This window comes from Cydia pomonella, chromosome 14 (assembly GCF_033807575.1).
Source record: "Cydia pomonella isolate Wapato2018A chromosome 14, ilCydPomo1, whole genome shotgun sequence".
NCBI classification, from domain to species: domain Eukaryota; kingdom Metazoa; phylum Arthropoda; class Insecta; order Lepidoptera; family Tortricidae; genus Cydia; species Cydia pomonella.
In genome coordinates, this window is record NC_084716.1 from 4,713,903 (window position 1) to 4,738,134 (window position 24,232).

General features: G+C 38.3%; 1 protein-coding gene and 3 long non-coding RNA genes across 5 annotated transcripts in view; 2 read left to right on the plus strand and 2 right to left on the minus strand.

The window, feature by feature from the left end:
• The window catches only part of LOC133525254 (uncharacterized), a 31,431-nt gene extending 10,986 nt beyond the window's left edge, over positions 1–20,445 (minus strand). Inside the window, exon 1 of the long non-coding RNA XR_009800550.1 lies at positions 20,413–20,445. This is a non-coding gene — a long non-coding RNA (uncharacterized LOC133525254). The remainder of the gene's footprint in view (positions 1–20,412) is intronic.
• On the plus strand, positions 6,289–8,735 carry LOC133524759 (uncharacterized). Its single transcript, XR_009800426.1, has 2 exons — positions 6,289–7,931; positions 8,495–8,735. It is a non-coding gene; the product is annotated as an uncharacterized LOC133524759 (long non-coding RNA).
• Positions 9,583–10,662, minus strand: LOC133524760 (uncharacterized). 2 transcript variants are annotated; one of them, XR_009800427.1, is made up of 3 exons: positions 10,043–10,662; positions 9,798–9,930; positions 9,583–9,701 (listed from the first exon to the last, which is right to left on the minus strand). It is a non-coding gene; the product is annotated as an uncharacterized LOC133524760 (long non-coding RNA). The 2 variants fall into 2 exon arrangements; XR_009800428.1 differs by having other exon boundaries at positions 9,583–9,930.
• Positions 13,836–16,002, plus strand: LOC133525239 (uncharacterized). The gene is made up of 2 exons (XM_061861540.1): positions 13,836–14,082; positions 15,207–16,002. Exons 1-2 carry the CDS (start codon positions 13,953–13,955, stop codon positions 15,977–15,979), a joined length of 903 nt encoding a protein of 300 aa, XP_061717524.1. The 5' UTR covers positions 13,836–13,952; the 3' UTR covers positions 15,980–16,002.
• Positions 20,446–24,232: the final 3,787 nt, after the last annotated feature.

Consider the following 24,232-nt stretch of genomic DNA (forward strand, 5'->3'; position numbering starts at 1 on the left):
GCTAACTTGCATAACTGTAACGCAATTTTTCCCGTTAAGCGGTACTGGGTTGCGGCTGAGAGCGTCTGCATGTGCTAGCTGTGACCCTGGTCTATATTCGATTGAGAAAGAGAACTCTTGCACAAGGAGCCACCAGCGAGCTATTCTGGGGATTAAGTCCCTTTTAGTTAGTGTAGTGCGTAAGGCATTACAGTCTGTAACTACCTTAAACTGTAAGCCCAGTAGATATATACGGAAACGTTTTAGAGAGGATACAACGGCCAATGTTTCCAACTCGTAAGAGTGGTAATGCTGTTCTTCGGCTGTCGTCTGCCTGCTGAAATACGCAACAGCTTGAAATGGTTTTTCCTTGCTTGGTCTTTGTAAAAGAATCCCTCCAAAGCCAAGCGAGCTTGCATCTGTGTGCAACTCGGTTTCATACTTGGGGTTATAGATCGCTAGTATGGGGCGAGTAGTTAGTACTTCTTTAAGTTTGGAAAATGCCTTGCTCTGCTCTTCGCCCCATAACCATGGTGTGTTATTCTTTGTAAGGGATGTCAATGGCTTAGCGATGGTCGCATACCCCTGAACAAAACGTCTAAAGAAGCTAGTTAAGCCCACAAACTGCCGAACCTCATGTACGTTCTGGGGAACTTTAAAAGAGGCTACCGCCTCAATTTTCTTCTGACCAGGACGTACACCGCTACTTGATATTTCAAATCCAAGATATTCAATTTTTTTTTTTAAGAAATAGCATTTCGATAAATTTAAAGTTAAGTTAGCGTCTTTTAATAAGCCGAAAACTGATTCTAATTTTTCTAGCCCCTCCTCAGATGTCTTCGTCGCGATTATGATGTCGTCCATGTAAGCAGAAACACCCGGAATGGGGCGTCGTTTTAGTAATGTCAGTATCAAACGTTGGAACACTGCCGGCGCGTTCGTAAGTCCGAAGGGCATACGATTGTATTCGTAATGTCCGTCGGGCGTTACGAACGCTGTAACGTGTTTTGAATCCTCCGCTATAGGTCGTAACCCGAAGTAAGGTCAAGGGTAGTAAAGTATACCTGCTCGGTCAGACTATCGATTTGATCATCGATTATAGGCATCGGAAACTTTTCTTTTATAGTTTTACGGTTAAGTGCTCGATAATCGACGCAAAGTCGTGGTTCACCGTTTTTTTTTCGCAACTAAAATAATTGGACTTGCATATTCAGATTTTGATTCGCGAATTATCCCATTAGCTAGCATATTACTGAGGATAGAATTCACCCGTTCGCGTTCTGGTATCGAAAGTCTGTACGGCCTGTAGCTAACCGGTATATCATCTTTCAACTGAATGTGCATCTCAGCGCAAGACGTGCTTCCTAATTCCTCTAGTGTTAGGGCAAAACAATCCCGATTAGCATTTAAGAGTTCGCATAACCGTTCGATAACAACAGACTCTAGATCCCCGTCTATGTTAAGTTGATCAACACTAATGTTATGTACTTTAGAATCTTCCGTAATTGAGAAAACTTTACAGTTTTCAGCTGTGTCGTCAATCGTTGGAATTGGTAATAACTCCGTTGACAATAAAGATACTCTGGCGAATAGAGTGCCTTGGGATAAACTGAACGGATTAACACTTAGACTTAACACCATAACCGACCCGAGTCCCTCCTTAACTGAGTAAACCCCTGGTAGAACCATGTATTCTCTTCCCTTGTCGAGGCAAGCCTCAGTATTCATATAAATAGACCCAGTAATATTAGAGCCCATTGTTATGGCGACTAGTTTATTTTTATCGACTAATACCGGTTCTGATAAGCGGACTTCAAACTTTTGGGTCACTGTTGGCATTTCTTTGTAGAATATAAGTGCGTCGTCAGTTTTATAAGCCCTGATATTGGGTAATTCAGTGAAAGACTGCCCTACTAAAATATCGGCAGGGAGGAAACTGGGTTCCACAAGGAACGCTTTAACCTCTTCAGTTACGCCGTCTAGTGTAAGTTGGATTGTAACCCGGGCCTTGGGTTCGACTTTGCCATAGCCGAATCCTGTAAAGTCTGGCAGATTCTCGGTGTCTACATTTAATCCAGGAAGATTACAATCTGCCCGCAACATTGTACTCTCGCTTCCCATATCAACAAAGGACTTCATTAATGTTCCATTAATCAATATTGGTTTAAAATATTTAGCGTTGCGTTTCCCTGTTGTAGTTATACTCAGGATATTTTTAGATGTGTTTGATTTAGATGAGTTTGAGTTAATGACTTTATTATCAATATTGGAGGCTGCATTCGAGCAGTCCTTCTCAAGGTGACCAAAACGACGACATTTCTTACATTTTATTACCTCTTGAGTACATTTTGATATTGCATGACCCATCTGACCGCAGTTAAAGCAAGTCATGCTACCAAATGATTTCTTGTTGAAAGAATCGTTTTGCTTTCGTACCGAATTTGGATCAAACTTATTTCGACTTCCAGCAAAAGAATTTTTAAATATATTATCCGGTGTTTTGCTGGAAATATTGCGGAAATATTTTAAAACGCATTCAGGCGTTTCCAAATGAGCCCCTTGCACATTCATCTTAATATTTGAGTCAAATATGCCGTGTGTAAGGCAATCTACGGCCTGTTTGCTTTTGAGTTCGCATCGGTTAATGAGCATGACCTTGTCATAATAATACTCTTCTAGGGTTTCTGAACGACGCGTCTTCCTAGACAACATTTCGGTCAATAGATCGCCGTAGTTCTGTTCGCACGGAAAGGCTAGTAACAGCTTATTCTGCCACTCTTCCCATGTAAACTTCACCGTAGTCAGTCCGTCGAACCAACGTTTAGCCAGGCCTTTTAACTTGGGCAATGCGTAAAAAATTGTTTGTCTCTCTGACCAGCCGTAAACATGAGCGGACTCGTTAATTTTTGATATCCAATTCTTCATGGTTTGGGTTTTGGCTTGGGGGTCGAAATCTGGTATAATATTTTGTGCTGCGTGCAGTCCAGTTCCAGAAACCCCGGTGTTATTACGTTCGCATAAAACTGTTACCAATTTCTCAAGAAGTGTATTTTCGGAATTGACAGTCTCGTTGGATAAGGTTTGATGTGCCGGTGATTCGTGAGCTCGTGTTTGCTTATTCTCTTTATTAGTGATGCTACGTTTGCGTCGTTGATAATAATCAGTCCGATTTTCAAGTGAACTAGAACAATAAGTTCTCTTACGCGAGCGAGTATGGTGGCGTCGATATTTATGGCGCCTGTCATAGGATTCATTACTACTACTACTACTCGAGAAATACGTCGATCTAGAGCTATCCCTCCTTCGATTATGGCGTTCGAACGAGCTTGAAGTATCCCTACCTCTTTTTACCTCTCTAGACACTCGTCGCCGCTTGCTACACCGACTACTACGACTACGCGACCTGTTCCGCGATTGTCTGCTACTACGGTAACCGTTTTTATAACGACGAGGTGTCGGCGAGCGCTTACGCCGAGAGGCGTGTATTCTTGTACTACAAGCTAGAGGCGGAGTGCACGATCTTCTCCTATTCATTAAAATTCGCATATTGTCCGTCAATGGCGGTGTTGCGACTATATCCTCACGTTCCATATCTGGGATAGGTAGGGTAATACATGAAGGGAAAAATCAAGGGAAAGAACTGGCAGCTGTAAATTTCAAAGATGATAAATACTTAACATCACATCACAGATATCACAGCTTCAGATTAGGCAAGAATTATATTAAGAAGCCCCTTAAAAATAAAAACAAATTTGCAAATAAAATATTGCAACACCGAATAATGGTGCATACACATATCATGATTTTCTTTGTTAAATAATAATAAGGAAAGGAATCGGTAATTTAATGATTTGAATAGCTTGTTTTACTTTGCATGCCTGACAAATTAATTCCAATTCAAAAATCTTGTATACTCCAATTTGGTCACCGACCCATTGATCACCTTGTATAAGCGCATTATGTACCACTCTGTATATGTGTAACACAAAATTCTTACTTATAAAATTAAGTATCAAATTGGTAAGTCATTCTGTGTTTGTGTTTTGCGCATAAACTATTGAGGCGAGCTCATATTCGACACGGTTTCCCATCACTAAAACCGGCGGCCCTTCGCCAATCCCTAGTTTCCGGGAATCGCCTACGAGCGCCGCGCGCGCGCCGCCTCGGCAGCCAGTGTGAGCCAGACACTTCTAGCGAGCGGTCACGCTTCTCGTCCCTACGCTCGCCGCTCTCGCGAGTGCGATATACGTACCGAACCGACGCGAGTGATATTGTTATTATTGTACCGAGATCGTTCTTTGTGATTAGTTATCTAATAAATAATTGCAATCTTGCTCGTGGGTTTCTATTATAATAACCACTCAAAGGAACCCACATTGGTGACCCCGACGTGATCTTCTTTTTGGGTTTGTTCTTAGATTTTGACGGAATGAGAATTCCCTTAGTTAAAATAGAGATAGCCGATCTAGAGGTTGATGAAAGGTTTGCATTCGAGATATCAGGCCCAATGGGATTCTCAACCGGCGCTTGAGAGTATTCGGACTCTGTGTACTTTTCTTGTTGATCTGTCTGAGACGGGGTCTCAAAGGTCACCTGCGGGACTGGTTCTTGCAATACTGAAGATATCTTGCAAATCATCTGGTGTCTGTCATCGATTTTTTGGGATCGATACTCCACTCCAGAGGTCTGATTAAACCAATTGATCATAGCCTTGAACTGAATCAACTGATCTGGGTTAACTTGATACACAAAGGTGGGGGGCTTCTTCGGCTTGAACTCCAAGCGCACTCTCTCCAATGCTTCTTGAATCTGAGGAGCATCGGCAATGAGTGCGGGATCTTTGACAACCTGACTGTCTTCATTCTCTGATCCGTCATCGGAATCCAGAGGGTTTGCCGGTGAATCCGGTGGACTTCCATCGAGTTCAAATTTCTCTGAATTATCTGGGTCCGGCGCCATCCAAGATAACACTCCGGCTACTGTACCTTCAACCGCTGTGACAACGGCCCCCATGCTAGAATTTGTACTCCCACTGTCGGCTTCGAACGCTGCAGCTGCCTCCCTCTTAAGATGCTCAGCAAACCCTGCTTTGTCCAGCTCCCTAGCCCGACTGTAGGCTCTGGAATTTCGATTCATGATAATTGATGATTCATGATAATATTCTGGCCGAAAACCATTTCGGCTGGAGTAGCGTCTATGTCTTCACAGGCAACTGAAAGCAGCCCTAAGGTGCCATAACAATCCATCATGGACAGATGACTTACCAGTAGTTATGATGGGGCTCCGAGCAGCCTACAAAGAAGACATAGACGCTACTCCAGCCGAAATGGTTTTCGGCCAGAATATCAGACTGCCTGGAGAATTTCTATCACCTGCAATATCCACGGTTCAACCTCAGTCAACATTCGCATCTTCACTCAAATCAGCATTTAAACGATTAGCACCAATTAAAACATCTTCTCACGCAAAAACATCAATCTTCGTTTACAAAGAGCTGGCTTCAGCAACACATGTATATGTCAGACGATTTAACAAGACAGGCCTACAGAATCCTTACGAAGGACCTTTTAAAATCTCTGACAGACAAGAAAAAACCCTTACCATTATCGTCAACGGTTTGCCCCGCGTAGTTTCCATCAACAATGTAAAGCCAGCTTTCATCGATGCGGATTATACTGCTCCAACTCATATCCCTGATCGACCAGTTGCTGAACCTATCAATGAACCAGTTCCTGATTCGCCATCACCTGCACTCGCCACGAAACCACAACGAAGTTCTACTACGACCAGGACAGGTAGAACTGTGAGATTTCCTGATAAACTAGATCTATGAATAAGATATCAAATTACCTTTTCTCTGGGGGGGGGAGTACTGAGGCGAGCTCATATTCGACACGGTTTCCCATCACTAAAACCGGCGGCCCTTCGCCAATCCCTAGTTTCCGGGAATCGCCTACGAGCGCCGCGCGCGCGCCGCCTCGGCAGCCAGTGTGAGCCAGACACTTCTAGCGAGCGGTCACGCTTCTCGTCCCTACGCTCGCCGCTCTCGCGAGTGCGATATACGTACCGAACCGACGCGAGTGATATTGTTATTATTGTACCGAGATCGTTCTTTGTGATTAGTTATCTAATAAATAATTGCAATCTTGCTCGTGGGTTTCTATTATAATAACCACTCAAAGGAACCCACACTATTATTTAATTTAGATTTTAAATTGTTACTTTAAAATGTTTTAAAATAACAAGTTTCTTTAAGTTTTAGATAACTAACTTGATCAAAAACTTAGTATTGCATAGTGATGAATGAAAGTAAACAGTATTTAATAATTGGTGGAGTCAACATAATATTGAGTAATATTTATAATCCAACCGAATACTTCAGTCTATGAGCGATAGTATGATTATTTAAATTTTATTATTAACACATTGCTGTTATTAGTCATCCAAAACATTATTTATTTTATATTTAAATCAGTTACCTAAATAATGTTTGCATATCAATTGATCATTCTGCCGCTGGTCATGGCGGACTACACATTTATCGTACTGTCAGCGCAACTGTATTGCGCTCTCATGTCTGTATAATATTTTGTGTGGTGCTGTCAAATGATATATATTTCAATTAATATTGAAGGTTAATTTGTTATTAGCACTACCCAAAGGCTGTATTGTGGTAAAGTTAGCCACAAGCCTGTCCATTGAGCGATAAAACTTTATTTCGTTTTTATATTTATCACATTTCTATGACTAAATCATTAATAAATAACTATATAACACATTAAGACTAATGTCAGCTTTCCTGTAAGTAGCTAGTACCTGCCTTCTAGGTTTTACGGATCTAAGTATTATACTACTACTAAGCATTCATAAATTTACTTGTGTCTAGATTAGACGGTTTTAATATGAAATAAAGTATCCCATCAGGAATAATGATGACATGATTACTGTTGTATTCATGAGTTTTCTAAGTCCATGTCGTGCTCCATTTGTGATACATGGGCATAAGGAGCATATAAGTAAACTATTGCTCCTCAACTTAATTTCGTTATTTACATGATGCAATTGATACATGATAAGATAATACATAACATAAGTTTTTTTTTTTTTTTATGACGTTGTTTATGCGATCAAATCGGTCCGAGTTAGGAGTCTATTATTTCAATGTCTTGGAGGTTGTAGGTAACTAAACGAGTATGAACGTCTTCTGTAACGTCGCATATCATGTTATTTATATCGGTTATTTAGCACACCAGTAACTCGCGATAATCGCGGTGTAGAAAGCGCAAATTAACGCTAAATAATATAAATTGAGAAGCACGCTGGCTCCAAATGGAGAAACAATATTCACTTACCAAGTACTCGTTGATTTTTTACTTACACGCAACCACTTTTGTAAGATTGGGTTTGTCACTTCTGATTTATTAATAGAATAGTAATTTAAACACTTGAACACAGGTTCTTCACTTATTTATTGATATTTTTATTACAGATCGTCACTACTAGAGTTTCGTTTTTTATTCGAATGCCCTGACAGCTGGCATATATTGAGTTGCCACCTTATAAAAATACATCTTTTATAAGGTAAAACTATGAAATCTTTAACAATACAGACATAAATTACATATAGTCTATCAAGCAAAGTCTGTCAGTAGCAATGTAAAGCAAACTGAAGTATGGCAACACTCACAGAGCAGTATTGCGCTAAGAAAAGCAGCAATGTACATCGAACCGAAACATATTTTTTTCCGCTGAGCGCGCTCTTCGTACGTCAACTAAAATTGCCGCTCGCGGTTTATTGAAGCATTTGGAAATTGTTATTATTATGAGAGGGACAATTTAAACTGGAGTAAAAACGATGTCAATCAATATTATAAACGAGATCAAAAAATACCTATTTGCAAACGGACTATGCTGGAGAAAATAATGTTTGAATCAAATCATTGCTTCCGCAGGTAGATTTTAATATATTGTCAGATTTCTCGGTTGGAATTCAATATTAAAGATATATCACGATAAAATGCAATACAAATGCTCCTTTATGCAACCTTCAAAAGCTAATTAGACATATTTAGGTAGGTACAATCGAAAAATATATCAATAGATTGAATTAAAATAAAGGTTTGTATGCTTAGTAAAAGGTGGACGCAAAAGGCGAGCGCTCGCATTCTTAACCTTTGGTATGCTTAGGAGCAGATCTGCTACATATATATTCAACTTAAACATGAAGATGTCATAGCTAAATAAATGTAAAGGTTAAGGCATTTGCACTTGAGTACTTTTTACCAAACGAGCTGTTAGTAGGTACCTATACTACTGAATTTAACTAGAATAAAACAATCCATTGTTTTATTTAGGTAAATATTAAAACCTAGGTAAGTAACCCCTGAGCCATCACTGGCAGCGGTAGCCCTGGTAGGGTATCACTGTAACTATTCTTGTCACAATTGCAGGGCTTATTAAATATCAAATATCTGGACTATTTACATCATTTTGATATGGTTTTATTCTGTTTTAGCAAACTTAGAAGACAAATAGGGAGCAAAGAGAACATGAGCACCACGGTAGAAAGCTGTTTTTAACATCAGTTCAGAAACTGAAGAAGCCCAAAGAAAATAATTATGCCACTTGTTAATTGTAAATTAGTGTATTTCTCTTGAACAATGTCACATTCACATACCAGTGTAATTTTGAAATGGTTTTACAATATACTTATATAAATATACAGATTAAAAATAAATAAAACACAACTGCAGATATTTTGGAGTTCATTTAATTTCAAGGCAATTAAGATACGGGTCACTTTAGCTTACTTACACTTAATTCAGGCCATTCATTGAAAAAATATCATTAAGTTACCAATGTTACTGGTCCACTCCAACCAAGCATCAGAATACTTTGTACCTAGTCACTTATTGCATCTTAAGCATAAAACAGATCTGTTTGAAAATTTGTAATTTCAAGTTTAAAGTTTCCATTCCAAGTTTCAAAATTTATTCTTATAGTAGTAGTTACACATAAAACTTAGTCTAAAGCAATTTGCCTAATTTATAGTACAGAGATATTCCAATATCTCTGAGACCACTCTTACATGCATGCTTGGTAAGGTTTTGCTCACACTACTGTTTTTATACAGGCTAAAAATGTTAGATATTTACATGTATCGGCTAGATCATATTTTATATGTAGATATTTAAAAAAGTCATTTAGATATCAGGAGAATGCTGTTAAGAAATTTTATTAACTTTCACATTAGTCTATTCAAGACTTGTCAGGAACTGACACAATTTTAGGTACTCAAAATATTAATAAAAGATACCTTGACAATGGAAACTTAACAACTTCCACTCATGTGAGTAATATGGAGTTATATTGTTTCTGGATAAAAGAAGGTATGATTTTTAAATGTTAAAATATTTTTCTAAAATTATGCACACTGAATAAATTATTTTAATTTATTGAACAAACAGGTAAAGCGACTTAAAACTTCTCTTAAATAGGTATATACCGACTTCAGAAAGTATAAACTAGGATTTTCCATAGGTATACATGTGCAATAGCCGAGTGCATGAAACAAATCAGCCTAAATAATATATTTTTGTGATGATTAACAAGTTTATTTTTCGTCTTGTTTGCGTTGTACACGTATGTACGTAAACCGCCGTAGGTAAGTTTTGTATGAAGAGAAACTTTTACGAACGCCTTATATTGGGCGAGTTTTAATCCTGCAACAAACATATGGAAGTATTAGGTAGATGTTGCGAAAGAAAGTAGGTATAATCAAGGTTCTTAAACGTCTTAAGATTGTTTAAAAAAGTTACCTTTGAAAATATTTGAGGACTTCGTCTGTTGATATTGGGAACAATCGAATCAGTTGCGGTTTCGAGGGCACAATTCGCGGTCTTATTGGATATATTTAAGCATACGTTTTATCTTTATTTAAGCCTTTTAACCCTGAAACAGAAAAAACTGCACATTATCTTAAAAATTCTCCGTGATCTTGCAGTAATTATCATAACCTCAAAATTTTCTAATGGTTAAGATCAACGAGCATGATTTTACTTACATTGTAGGCATCTTGACTTTGCTTATGGTCATGCACAATATTATTTAATATATTGATATTTATTTTAATGCTGGGAGCAGAAATTTCTCTTGAATTAGCACCGATTCGGAATGTAAACAAACAAGATGGACGATCCACATTCTACAGATAAAACACAGATTACACGCGATTTTGGAATTATTCGAACACAGTGTTGCTAGCCCGCGATTTTTCAAATTTGCCGCGTTTTTCTACTGACAAGATTTGCTTGACCAACTATACATTCATACCTCCTTTTTTTTGATGCCGGTTAAAAACAAGAACAATTGCTAATATTTTGAGGTCGGTTCACAAGGAAATATTCTTATAATGTATACGTACAGGATGACTTCAAATTGGTAATACAAAACATTTGATTGTGAATCAGTTAATGCCAAATAGTATATAGGTACATTAACGATTTTCTAATAAAACAAATAATTAGTCCCGAAATAAGGTTACCCCAAATTAAATACCTAACTGTCATACCTGTCACTCGATATTATCAATGTAAGTTAATAATTGTGGATATCACTATGAGTGACACTAGTGTAACTACTAGTGTAAGAGGAAAGTGTTCATTTGAAATTCTTTAAACTTCTTTGTTAACTGATTTATTTAATGTTGAATTTAAACTTTCTTGAATATGTAAATGTGAGATTCATATACCTTTTATTTTAAGCTGAGACACTGTCGCTTCTGTAGTGAATCACCCGAAAGCAAGTTTCTTTGTCACTGGAACCTTGGCAGCGGTTTCACTGTCGCTGTACAACAGAAAAGCTCTGACCTTGGCATAGAAAATTTTTTCAGATATAACTGGGTGTAAATAAACAGGAATACAGGAATAGTGTATGTATGCGTCGTTTTCTACTTATGAAACAAGTGGTTTTATAAAAGTAAATGGCAACTATTTGTTAAAAGCTTTCGCTCATAAAAACCGTATGATATTTACAAAGAAGGACTTATTTTACTGACATCTATTTGTATGTAGCTACAATCTTGATAGTCCCCAACCGACCAAGAAAAAGAAACAAGTTTGAGGGCATGTGAAGGAGAAGCGTGATCATCTCATTTCGCTGCCTATATCAGAGTCTGGAACAAACCTAAAAATGAACATTCCCAGCCCTTCAGTTTGAGTATTCTAACGGTAGTTAATCACATGAAAACAAGCTGGAGCTTTTATTATCGGTGTTAGTGACCAAGTCGTAAACTATTTTAATGTTGTTACAATCTTGCAATAACTTTAGAAAGCTATTAACTATTTATTTACGTCCAAATTTTTTATCCATACCTCAACTCAAAATCTAGGGCTTAGTCAAAAGTTGCGTAGAAGTTTTATGTAATTACTTTTGATATTATGACATTTGTCTTTCGAGTGGAACATGTCATTGCCAGAACGTAGTCCTGCGTTTATAGTTTGTGCAGTAAGACCATAGATAATCTTTAGTAGCTTGCGTGTTCGTAAATTAAGGAGATTTTGCGAAATTGAATTTAAACAGGCGATTCGTATTAGCTTAAATTTTTCGTACCTATAAATTCTAGAAATGTTTGTGACAACAGGTTAATTAATGAAACCATTTACCATCGGCTATTATAGTATTTTATGCAACAGTTGTATAAGAAGGGTCAAAAAAGGCGAGTGGCGTGAGTTACAATGTGAGCCGGAGCCGAAGGCGTAGGCGAACATTGTAAAGGAATACGCCACGAGAATTTTTTGACCTACTTATACAACGTTGCATACAATATTTTTCCTACGAGTCAACAAAAATAAATCTTAATTTAGGTAAACAAATTACAGCAAAAGTATATAGCCAAGACGCGCGAGCATACCTTGTAGTTACGCGCCCGGCCCGCCCCGGGCCGCGGCCGGCCGGTCAGCGACACCTCCTCGTAACTCATGAGGCCCTGGTACTTGCTACTTGCTAAATTAATTTTTTGGACAGTTTTTTCTCAATTTTGGCCACCGTAGCCTATGGAGATTAACAAGCAACGCTAAGCGGTCTTCGTAGTCTATGGGTGTTGCTATATTACGGGTGTCACATGCGTGATTCTGACTTATGAAGTAATTATTTTTACTATGCAACCAAATGAATATTTTGTAAGTTGGCAGCAATGCACTTAGTTTAAAACTGTATTCGTTTTGGTTTTGTTAGGTTGGTGGCCATTAATCGCAGTAACGTTATAGCTTATAAAAGCACAAGAGCTTTTATGAGGAATAGACAATATAGACTTTTCTTGAAACCTTTTATGTATGTTCTTATATTCGTGTTAATGAATGCATAAATGACAGATAACAGTAGAGGAGTAGGAAAAATTTTTTACGAGCTGTTGGGTAGTTATTTAACCCTCTGAGGCCGAAGTTGGACAAAGCGACCCGGAAGCCGCACGGCACCGGAGTAGGGAGCATGAGCATGTAAAGTAAATGTAGAACTAGTTATGCGATGCACGCAATCGTGCGTGTTTATTCTTTACATCTGTTTATAACTAATATAATTTAATTTGCGCGCGCCTTAATATCCAGTTGTATATATTTTCATGCTGATGATACATTTGACCAATCAGATGACGAATTGTGGTGTAAATTGCATATATTCTTGTGCTACTTTTAACCAATGAGATCTTGAGTTATTGAGGCTTCATATTTATGTCATGCAATGTTTATCTAGGACAGTTCTCCAAGTAGAAATTTAGAAAAACACTTGATGTTTCATTTGCATAAAAATTAACTTGCAACTAAGGCACTGGTCCCACCGCCAGCTACAAACTATAAACTACAAACTAGTGGGCGAGCGGCGAGAAGCGAGTATAGTTTTACTAGTTTAGACGCTGAGCTATAAGCGAGTGTTTGCGTGCGACGGGCGATTACTCGCTCCACTAGCTCAGCCGGGTGGCCCAGCATAAAGGTAAAAAACTTAAGAGGGCCCTATTCGCCAATGACCTATACAGGGTGGAAATAGATTTTGGGTCAGTGAGTGCAGCCACCAGATTCCGTACTGCTAAGCGAAAATGGTCTTAGAAGACCTTCCTTCTATTTCAAATTAATAAAGATTGGCGTTTAAAGATTTTTGAAAAAACATATGGGGTGCGAGAAAATTTTTGACAAACTTTTTTATTATGTCTATCGATTCTATTCCTATCCAGTATCAATAGTTTCCGTGGGTCAGCTTTCGGTAATGTACAAAAAAGTCAGAAATAAAAAAAAATGTTTTCGTACATTTACTATGAAGAAAAATTTACAATTGAGTGTTACAAAAATAGGTACCTTATTAGTGCGGTAGAGACAGGTAGATGCGATTAACCCGCAATTTTTTCCTTTATATAATAAGTTCGATCGACCACTTGCAAAGTATGGTTAACTATGTACAAGGTATATTTAATTGCCGCAGCCAAGGTGTTAAAAAAAAGAAAATCCTAATCAAAATGTTTGTTAAATAAATCGATCTCTTTCAATTGGCACATGGCACACGTCAAAATCTATCAATCTAAAAAAAGTATAGAATTTTTTCATTTTCGTATAAGCACTTGCTTATGCTCGGCCTCCTAAGGAATGAAATCTTGATATCCTCGGAAAAAATCACTTACTTATGTTTATACTATCACCGAGAAAAGTGGCTTGCTTCCATCTAAAAATGCAGCTTTTTTCATAACATCTTCTATGATCCTAGCAAGGGTCGGGATTACACTATCTGAAGGAAGGGGTGTATGACTAAACATACTGGACCCTTTTTTTAAATTTGTGATGTATGCAAACTATACGTATTGTATGCAAACTCGTTATTACTTATCTTTCAAGTTTGATTTATCCTGTCCACTTATGATTTTACTATCGTGATAAAATATAAACAGCTGTCAATGTTGAGTGTCCGTCTTCGTGCGAGTATTTCATGTTAATATGGATGAGTTTTTTATCGAGTGTGTTAGACAATATCCTTGTCTTTGGGATGCAAAACTGCCTTCTTACAAACGCTTAGACGTAAAAGATGCTGCTTGGAAAGATATTATGATGAAAAAAAATACAGAATGGTAAGTTTTTTTTATATACTATCTAACACAACAAACACACGCAGGCTAACAATATAATATGAATTGTCCTTTTCGTTTCGTTTTCGGCAGACGGAAAACAAAGGTAAATTGTGCCGTATCTATACCAGGTTGTGTGTTCTTCTGTCCGAATCTAAAAAAAATTTACGCGATTATTCTGCCATACAACACTTCCAATTGTATTGAAATATTCCTTAAAGTATTCTCTCACGAAAAAAGCATTTTCGAAATCAGCTGAATTTTCTTCTAATATCTGAACGTTATTACTTGAAACATGATCAGAAGTCATTAACTGTAACGGGGCTTGTTCAATGTTATTGCTTATTACATAATTGTGTAGAACACACGCAGCCTTCACAACTTTTTTGACTGAACTTATTTGGAGATCCATGGGTCTTAAAAATATACGAAATTTATGTACCAATTTACCAAATGCACTTTCTACCATTCGACGTGCCCGGCTCAGTCTATAATTGAATATTAACTGTTCGTTATCCAACCTTTCATGATCGGGATAAGGTTTCAATAAGTGTGTCATCAAAGGAAATGCACAGTCACCAATAAAAACATACGGCTGCGGCAAACCTCCTTCATATAGTGGTTCATCTGCAGGCAATCTCAATTCATTGTTTTGCAACTTATTATAGAAATGACAATCCGTGAATATTCCTCCGTCACTAAACCTGCCCATGGAACCAACATCGATCATAATAAATCTTCCATGTGCATCAGCAACAGCTAACAGTACAATTGAAAATGTGTGTTTGTAGTTAAAAAACTGTGATCCTGATTTATCGGGTGCAAAAATTACTATGTGCTTTCCATCAATTGCACCAAGACAGTTTTTGAAATTCCACAGTTCATCGAATTGATTTGCTATATATTTCCACTCGGATTGCGTTGGTAGTTTCATTATTAAAGGCTGCAATTTGGTCCATATACTTTCACATACTTCTGGTACTATTTTAGAAAGTGTCGACCGGCCTATTCTATAGCTTTTTGACAGAGCAGCATATGATGTTCCGGTTATCAGAAATCTGAAATAATGATTAGTTGATTGCATGATAATTCGTTTATGAGATTGTTATTTTTTTTCTTTAATTTACAGTTACACAAGCAAAGACAAAATGGAAGGGTTTGCGAGACACGCACCGTGAAAAGTTAAAGAAAATTAATAAAACGAAAAGTGGACAGGCATCGAAAAACGTAAAGCCATGGAAGTACATGAGCCACATGGAATTTTTACTTCCATATATGACAAATACAGAGAGAGAAACAAATGTTTCACCACCGCGTGATTTGTCAACAAATTTGGAGGATGCAATGTCTAGTGCAGAATATACACAGTCAGAAGTTAGTATTAACTCAGATTCGATGCCGGCCCCCAAAAAAAAGAAGGATGATATAATGAATGACGACGATGAAGAAGCGTTGCTAAAATTATTAAAAGACATGGATGATAATCGCGAAAAGAGAACTGCACAGAGGGAGGAGTTACGCAAAGAACTACTTACTACTGGCGATCCGTTAAAAAGTTTTTTTGATACGATGTACCTAAGTACAAAGCAGATGCCAGAGTTTTATCAAAGGTCTATTAAAAAAAAGCTATTTCAAATGGTCACGGAAGCTGAAGATGATATAGCTAATTTATCGTTCTCTGGTTATTGCTCAAACAATTATGATTACAACTCACGCCAATCACGCCCTTATACTAATCAGGCATATCATTCTTCTGGACACGGTTCTACTTACTCACCTGAACCTAGCAGGTCTAGTTTGCAACAAACTGACTCAAGAGAAGATACTACTCCTGCCCCAAAGAATACAGCTCAAGATTCAATGGGTGTTACTGCAAGTGCTGGTACAAGTAATAACTAAATATACTTAACTATATTTCTCCACTATGACGTTTGATTTAAAAAACCTACCCTTAGTGCCCTTACCTTAATGTAATGCCAAGACGCTCTCTTGTACTAATAGCTTCTCTATAATTTGTGTTATTTTTTTTAATATCATTTTCTATTAATGTATGTATATACTCAAACTCATCTCTTTTCATTCTAAAATATGAACGAAATTGATCGTTTGTCAACTCGTAGAACAGTTTGAACTCACTGCATTCTTTTCTGAAATAATTAATTTCTTGCATCCAACATTTTCTTGTCATTCTTTTTAAAATATCTTTTTTTTCTTCCGTCTCTTCAAAATTGCCACTGCCACTACACGCACGCTTTTATAAAATACATCATCATCGTCATCCGAACTGGACAACAAAGATAGTTCATATGATTGTTTTAAATTCATTGTAAATACGTGCACTCGCATCCACCTCATAAGGTAAAATGATCGGTCTGATCGCCAAGCAGGCACCGGCGAGTACCGCTGAGCTAGGTTTATAGTCGATAGCTTTTATCGCGGCGGTCATCTAGAAAACAGTGGTCCCACCGCCAACTATCAGCGAGCTCGGCTATCAACTAGTAAAATTATGTACTAGAAACAGTTGACAATCAGCGGGCGGCTAGTAAACATTGTATGGAATTATCGCTTACTCGCCGGGCGGTGGGAGAGTGTCTTCGCCGGCGGTGTGAACAAGCCAGCTATGAACTATAAATATATATCTCTCTCTTTTATTTACACGAAAGCGATTATCTTTTGTTCGTTTCTTGAGCTAGAAAATAGCCGATAGTTCATAGCTTACTCGCTCGCGGTGGGACCAGTGCCTAATCTAGTGCCTAATTTTTCTTCTGCAAAAGCATGTGTGACATCGCACTGAGTGCCTACATGAGTATCTAAATAAGTACTTGTAAATTCATTATGAAAAGACTCCCGAAACGAGGAAACAGACGATTCAATTACATAAGTTTAAATAATACTGATTGTTACATTCGCTCAGAGCTATCAATATTATCGATGCGAATAACCCTAAACTTGAACTTACAAAAATAACTAGTCCATTCCAGTTTTATTATCAATTTCAGTACTTTTTTCCTTATAGCGATGATATAAAAGCCGATCGGGAAAAACTTTTACTCATATCTCAACCAGGGAGCGAGTCTACAGTTCAACCTGATCTTTGGAGGTAAGAGTTCATGAATAACCTGTTAGAAATTTGACGTGCTGTATTTTGATAACAGTCTGATTCCATGATCGTTAGTTTTATTCGCAGATTGACTAGCAATGAGTTCTTCTAACCGGAATTCGCGTCATCTACGAAAGAAACTATGTATCTGCACCATCACCGCAACCAGTCCCGGGAATTTCTCGCGAAAATTCGGAAATCAGTGACATTTCGCTGCTTATGATGATTAAACGAATAGTTGAAAAGCTGTTGGAATACATCAGAGTGATTAAACAAAACCAAACAGAGAACAACGAGCAATGCCGGATTTAGGGGTCTGAAGGCCCCGGGGCAACAAAGGAGTGGAGCCCTCCCCTCCCGGCCCAAATTATTTTTCAAATAAAATAGTCAATATTTTTCAGTCGAGTTTTCCAATAAATAATATATTATTGTGAAACTAAGTATAGATTCTTATATTATTTAACAAACATATAAATATAATCGGACACAAGAATTATCTGAAATTAAATAACGGAACCTTCCGAGCTTTTTTCGCCGAAAAATCGTCGATGATTTCGCTGAAATCCAGTTCCCGAAGTAAATCACTTTCAATGCTCAGGAGAGAAAGCTTTGATAGACGGTCTAGTCCCATCGTGGTTCGAAGCCTATTTTTTATAATTTTCATTTTTGAAAATGAGCGCTCTCCAGTGCAATTTACCATTAAAACCAAATACATTCTCAATGCAATTTCAAGGTTTGGGAATGTAGCTCTGAAATTTTGATCTTCGAGAATTTGGTAGTAAAATAGTTCTGGAGATTGGTTTTTTCCATAGTCCTTTTTGTATGAGTCGATTAAAGACACAAATTGAACCATTTCATTACCAAGACTAGGTTCTAAATCATCCTGATAAACTTTCACAAATGTCTCTGCTGCAGCGTGCAAATTTTCAGCGTCCATCTTCTCGATGTGGTTAAGAAATCCAAATCTCGAACGTACAGCTTCATAGGCATGCAGTCTTTCGGTAAGAGAAACACATAGCTGGTCGACCACTGGGATAAAGGCGGATACTTTGTATTTCTCCTTCGGCGACAGATTTGCGTCTTGTGCTTTCCCGTAATCGAGCGGATTCAACCTCACGTTTCTCGTTCTGGTTCTAGTGCGTGATTGTACGTATTCATCAGTCTGAGATATTTTTTTGCAGCTTCCTCGTATTTATCAAAATCGTTTCTTTTGGATTCCACAAATGATTCTAATGCACGCATTCGCAATTTCGTAGGTTCTCAGACGCACGTGAACGTATAAAACTCCGGGATTCTTCGCTACAAGCACGCCACTCGGCCCAGCGTCCGTCACTCGCTCAAGGACACGCGTTATATGCCTACCGCTTCGCGTACCGTCCAATCCAAATTACTGGGCTATAACCGCGAAAATCGAAGTTCGTCAAATGCGGGCATTTTTCTCTGTCACTCTAATTACGTTTAAGAAAGATCCCCGCAATTTGCGAATTTCGGTTTTCGCGGTAGCCCCCCTGGGCTATAACTGCGAAAATCGAAGTTCGTCAATTGCAGATATTTTTCTGTCACTCTAATTACGTCTTAGCGGGAGTAAAAGAGAAAGATCCGCGCGATTTGCGAATTTCGGTTTTCGCCCGACAGAGGGCCGCCACACGCTTATCGAATTATTGTGCAGTGGAAGTAAAAAAACATTTCCTCATGATTACTTATTAAAATTATTAACGCGATTTAGCATATTTTCAACAACAAAATTTAATAACCAAGATTTTTTTAACATCCAAAACATATTTAAGCTAATGTATATTACTTTGCTATTCCGCGACAAAGGGTAAGTAGACTAAAAAAACCTTATGTACGCACACAGAGATTTGAGATTGTTTTGCCAGCCGCGCGACCCACGTGCAAGCGGTAATGAAACGAATGTTGTGAAAAAAACAATTCTTTTTTATTTGTTGATAAAATAGGTAATTAAGCTAGGTAATGTAAATTACATGTTTTGATATTTTACTGATTACCTGATTGGAGTGAACGAATAGAGATCGATAATTTCTGTTAATATTTACCTAATATAATCATGTTTGTACAAAGGTAAAACGCGAAAAAAAATATCAAAGGAAAAGTTGTTCACTAGTCTGAATGTTTTTTTTTTTCCGAAGTTTCTATTGTGGGGGCCCCTCTTTTGTGGAGGCCCGGGGCTGTTGCCCCGGTTGCCCTCCCCTAAATCCGGCCCTGACAGCGAGCTGTTAACCCTGGAAAAACGCAAGTACACAGAGCTTCGCGATATCTATCTGAAAATTGTGCATGAAGAGACGACCAAGAATCTTGGAATATTTTCTGTAACATATACTCCTGTACACGATTCAGCGCCTTGTTCTTTAAGCACTGGAAATTCTTCGGGTCAAAACGATGAATTGCGTCGAAAGAAGGAGAAGGAGGCAAAAGAGAAGGAGCTGCTTCAGAAGCTGCAGAAGTCTGTCAATGATACAACTAAAACTCTTGATAAGTACGTTGCTGTACGTAACCGTAAGAAGTAATTGATGACGATGCTTAACACAACTTTTGACACGTTAGATATTAACTTGTAGTTATTAAATAGTTAACTAACCACAAACTTCGTGTTTTTTTTTCACTTATTAATCGTTTAAATTATTTTGTAAGAGTCAATCGTAGCAACACGCGTGCTCACCACTCTACAGCTAACACCGTAATAAGGTCATCAAAGGTGGCTCATTATTTATATTTTTAACTTTTATGCCTAGCAGCGTTAATTATCTACACCTTTAAATTAAAATTATCAAGCAAATATTGATACATGATATTGAAACGAAGACTTTTATCGACTCCTTTTAAACTTTCTGCATTTTTTTCATTACTTTCTACCTCAAGAAAGACGTCTTTCAAAATTTATTCGAAAAATGGCTTTTTTCAAGAGCCATAACATTTTTTAAATTGACCTGTTTGGGCGGTTGCATTTGAATTTGAATTTTGTTAAATTCGCTTTTAAAAAAAAATTACTATTATTAATATTATTTCAGCTTACAATCTGAAGGATCGAGAAGCCTAATGAATCAAGACGATATTGATAATGACGTTCCTTTAGATCTATCGATAAGATCCCGAGAGTTGGAACAGAATTGGAAATTGCACGATCAAGAGCGGGTCATAAATATTTCGTATCGGACTACTAGTAAGTCATCTACAGACGGAAACTGGACATTGAAGCATCGAGAATACTCACCGGGACTAATCGAGCTCTTGCCCAATACCGGAGTTTACATTGGAGAGGCAGAACTCCGCCATTGTTTGAGATCTTCGAAAAATTGTTGCATATTGGGGCGACTACTGACCAAAAGCAAATATAGGGACATTTGCCAAGTCAGCTCATATTCAAGTGCGCGTGTACCGCGATATGAGCTGACTAGGCAGCGCCCGCGGCTACAATGCGGGCCCCCCCGCTATATGTAATTCAGTCTCACCTTAACCATCGGTCATGTAACACCTGTCAATTTTCATGTACTTATAATATAATACCCACACCTTTAGACATACACCCACTCACACAACGCTAACACACACATACATACTTATAGCATTAAGTTAATATAGCTTTATAAAGTTATTACATAAGTTTCAGATAAGTGTAATTTTCATACTCATACCATTAGAATTAAGTAAATAATAAAACTAAATATGTACATCCTGACATATTCAACAAAATTATTATATAGGTGTCAGTATCGACGTAGACTATCTACTTGGTATAAAACCTATAAATGTATAAAAACGAAACAAAAGTTACGTTATATTTGTAAACATTATAACTGAAGTTACTAGAAAATCATTATGGCTATATAATATATTTTAAACGATCCTAAAACGCATGCTAAGACAAACTTGTGTAATTTTTAAGATTACTGTGTTTCTTTTGCATATACTACATGTTTACACTTATACCACCGTGATACAGTTGAATACTAGTACGGGGAACAGATGTAGCTTACTTTATTCATGAAATGTTGATCATATATTATTTTATTGTAATCTAAACAGTGCAGGTAATTGACCAATTGTACACCTTATTATATTGACTTAGGGACTGTAGTTGGCCATGTAACTGTACTGTACTATATCTACTTGCTAAGTTAATTAATAACTATAACTATGTAAACAAAAAAGTAAGCAAATATTGTCCTTTATTACTGAATAAAGATATTTATTATTATTATTATTATTAATATAATCAAATTAGTAAATACAGTGTTTCCGTTAACCTCGCTACCCCACCTTCAGGAACTATCTAACATAACCCTAAAGTGGTGACCCCGACTGAACGTTGGTAGCGTAGGTTGTTATTCGGACTTTTGTGGTTTAATGTTACGTGAAAATGACCGATGAAGAGAAGACTCCGGCGGCCTTGCAACTACAGGACATCGTGGTACCACGCTCTGCCGAGGTCATGGCGATCTCGGTGTCGAGCCGTATTCCAGACTTCTGGGTTGACCAGCCCAGAGTATGGTTTATACGCACGGAGGCCGTTTTAACGCCACAGAAGATAAGCGACGACGCAAAGTTCGACATGGTGGTGTCCAAGCTGCCGAAGGAAGTCATACTTCGACTTACGGACTTCCTAACGAACCCACCCTCCACCAACAAATACCAAGAGCTGAAAGCCAAGCTGTTGAAGATGCTAGAAGACTCAAAAAACAGGCAGGTGGAGAAGGTCCTAGAGGAAATGGATCTAGGAGAACAAAAGCCGTCGCAGCTATTAGCTAAGATGCGCAACTTAGCTAAGGACAGCTTTCCAGACGCGACATTAAGGATAATGTGGCAGAATCATCTGCCCACGGCGGTGCGTGCAGTTTTAGTAGCGTCCAGAGAGACGGACCTTGACACGTTGGCCAGCATTGCCGATGACGTGTCGGAGGCAACAAGAAACCCTCACGTGGCAGCAGTGGCGGCACCACAGGGCCAGGGGCACAACGCGCCAGCGAGAACCCCAGGAACTGCAGATACAGCGGTGATACTAGCGGAAATCGCCAAACTGAGTGTCCGTATGATGGATCTTGAGCGTTCGAGGCCAAGGACGCGGAACTTCGGACGCAGAGTTAGAGGAGCTCGATCCACATCCAGACACAGGAGTGGAACTCGCCCACAAAGTAGCAGCAACAGGGCAGGAACCACTTCCGGTTTGGACAGGCCGCCGCGAAGTGCATCCAGCCTTGCGCATGGGACAAGAAGCAGGGAAACGAGTAACGATGGCACAGAGTTCGGCGGAGAGCTGTGCTATCATGTAGACATCGAAAACGTAGACTTCGTGACGGGACAAATCCAAAAAGTCAGATCTGCAAGACTTCCTGTAACCGGCTCTATCCCCCAAGGCAGTGTCTTGGGATGTATCTTATTTCTTGTTTACATAAACGACCTTCCCGACATACTAGAAGACCATTGTACACTTTTTGCAGATGATGTTTCGGTATTGTTCCCATGGGACGATGAGTTTGGTGACGTTGAAAATAAGTTAAATAAAACCACCTTGAATAAAATCGTAAATTGGCTACAAAATAATAATCTAGAACTTAATCTCAAAAAAACAAAACTTATTCAATTTAAACCCTACCAAAAATCCCCCCTGCCTTTAAATTTCAGCTACCAAAATACATGTATAGAACACGTCAGCTCGGCTACCCTGCTAGGACTGGAACTAGATACTAACATGTCTTGGAAACCGCACATCCAAAAACTTGCAAAAAAAACTATCCTCTTTTATATACGCCCTCCATCACTTGAAACGCGTTACGGATTTTAAGACAGCTCTCATAGCATATTACGCATACGCCTACTCTAGATTATCTTACGGCCTAGTGCTGTGGGGAAATAGCAGTGATGTAGACAAAATTTTCATAGTACAAAAAACATGCATTAGGATACTAGTTAATATTGACCAACTAGACTCCTGTCGCCCCTATTTCATTAAGCACCAAATACTCACCCTGACCTCTATGTACATATTCGAGTCGAGCAAGTTTGTCAGGAAATACATCGATTTATATACGCCTTTAATTAATAATAGGAGAAACAATCGAAACTTAAATAAACTAAGATTGCCACTTTCCACATTAAAGCTTGTTACGTCCGGCCCTCATTACATGACCATAAAAATTTATAATCACCTTCCGAATTCCTTGAAAGACCTAAATAAACCTAAGTTGTTTAATGATAAATTAAAAATATTTCTGGCAAGTAAATGTTTCTACAGCTTAGATGAATTTTTTAGTGAAGAATATGATTAGGAAAATACAAATCATCCATTATAATAAATGATTAAAATGAACCTAGTTTAAGCTAAGTAGATTTAAGTTATCTAAATTTAAGGCTTATATTGCTATGCCCTTGCAGGGCGTCACATGTATACCTTCTAAAATGTACCACCTTTAACAATTTATGTAATGTGACATACAATAAATATTCATTCATTCATTCATATCCACACCAGCCGTCGTTTGTGTATAACGGACTTAAATACCGGACTGCGTTTTTTAGTTGATACAGGTGCGGACATTTCTCTAATACCGGCGGACAGGAGACCACGCGCGGGTGAGTGCACTAATTTAAAACTTTTCGCAGCAAACTGTACGCAAATAAAAACATACGGTGTTAAAGTGTTGTCTTTAGATTTTAAGTTACGAAGGCCATTTCGATGGGAATTTGTGATAGCCGATGTCAAACAACCAATACTTGGGGCCGATTTTTTGAGTTATCATAGGCTTGTAGTTAACCTGAGCGAACAGAAATTACACGACCTTGTAACAGAGTTTAACGTTTCTGCACCGGTCGTCAATAGCAGCCAACCGTCCATTAGTACGGTTGATGGTAATCATCCATTCCACAGTTTATTGTTACAATTCCCTAGCATCACGACGCCGCCGACGTACAGGGAACCCCCTGCGCACGATGTTGTGCATCACATTGAGACAACCGGGCCACCTACGTTTGCGAGGGCAAGGCCATTACCACCGGACAGGCATAAAAGGGTCAAGGAGGAATTTCGCCGAATGCAA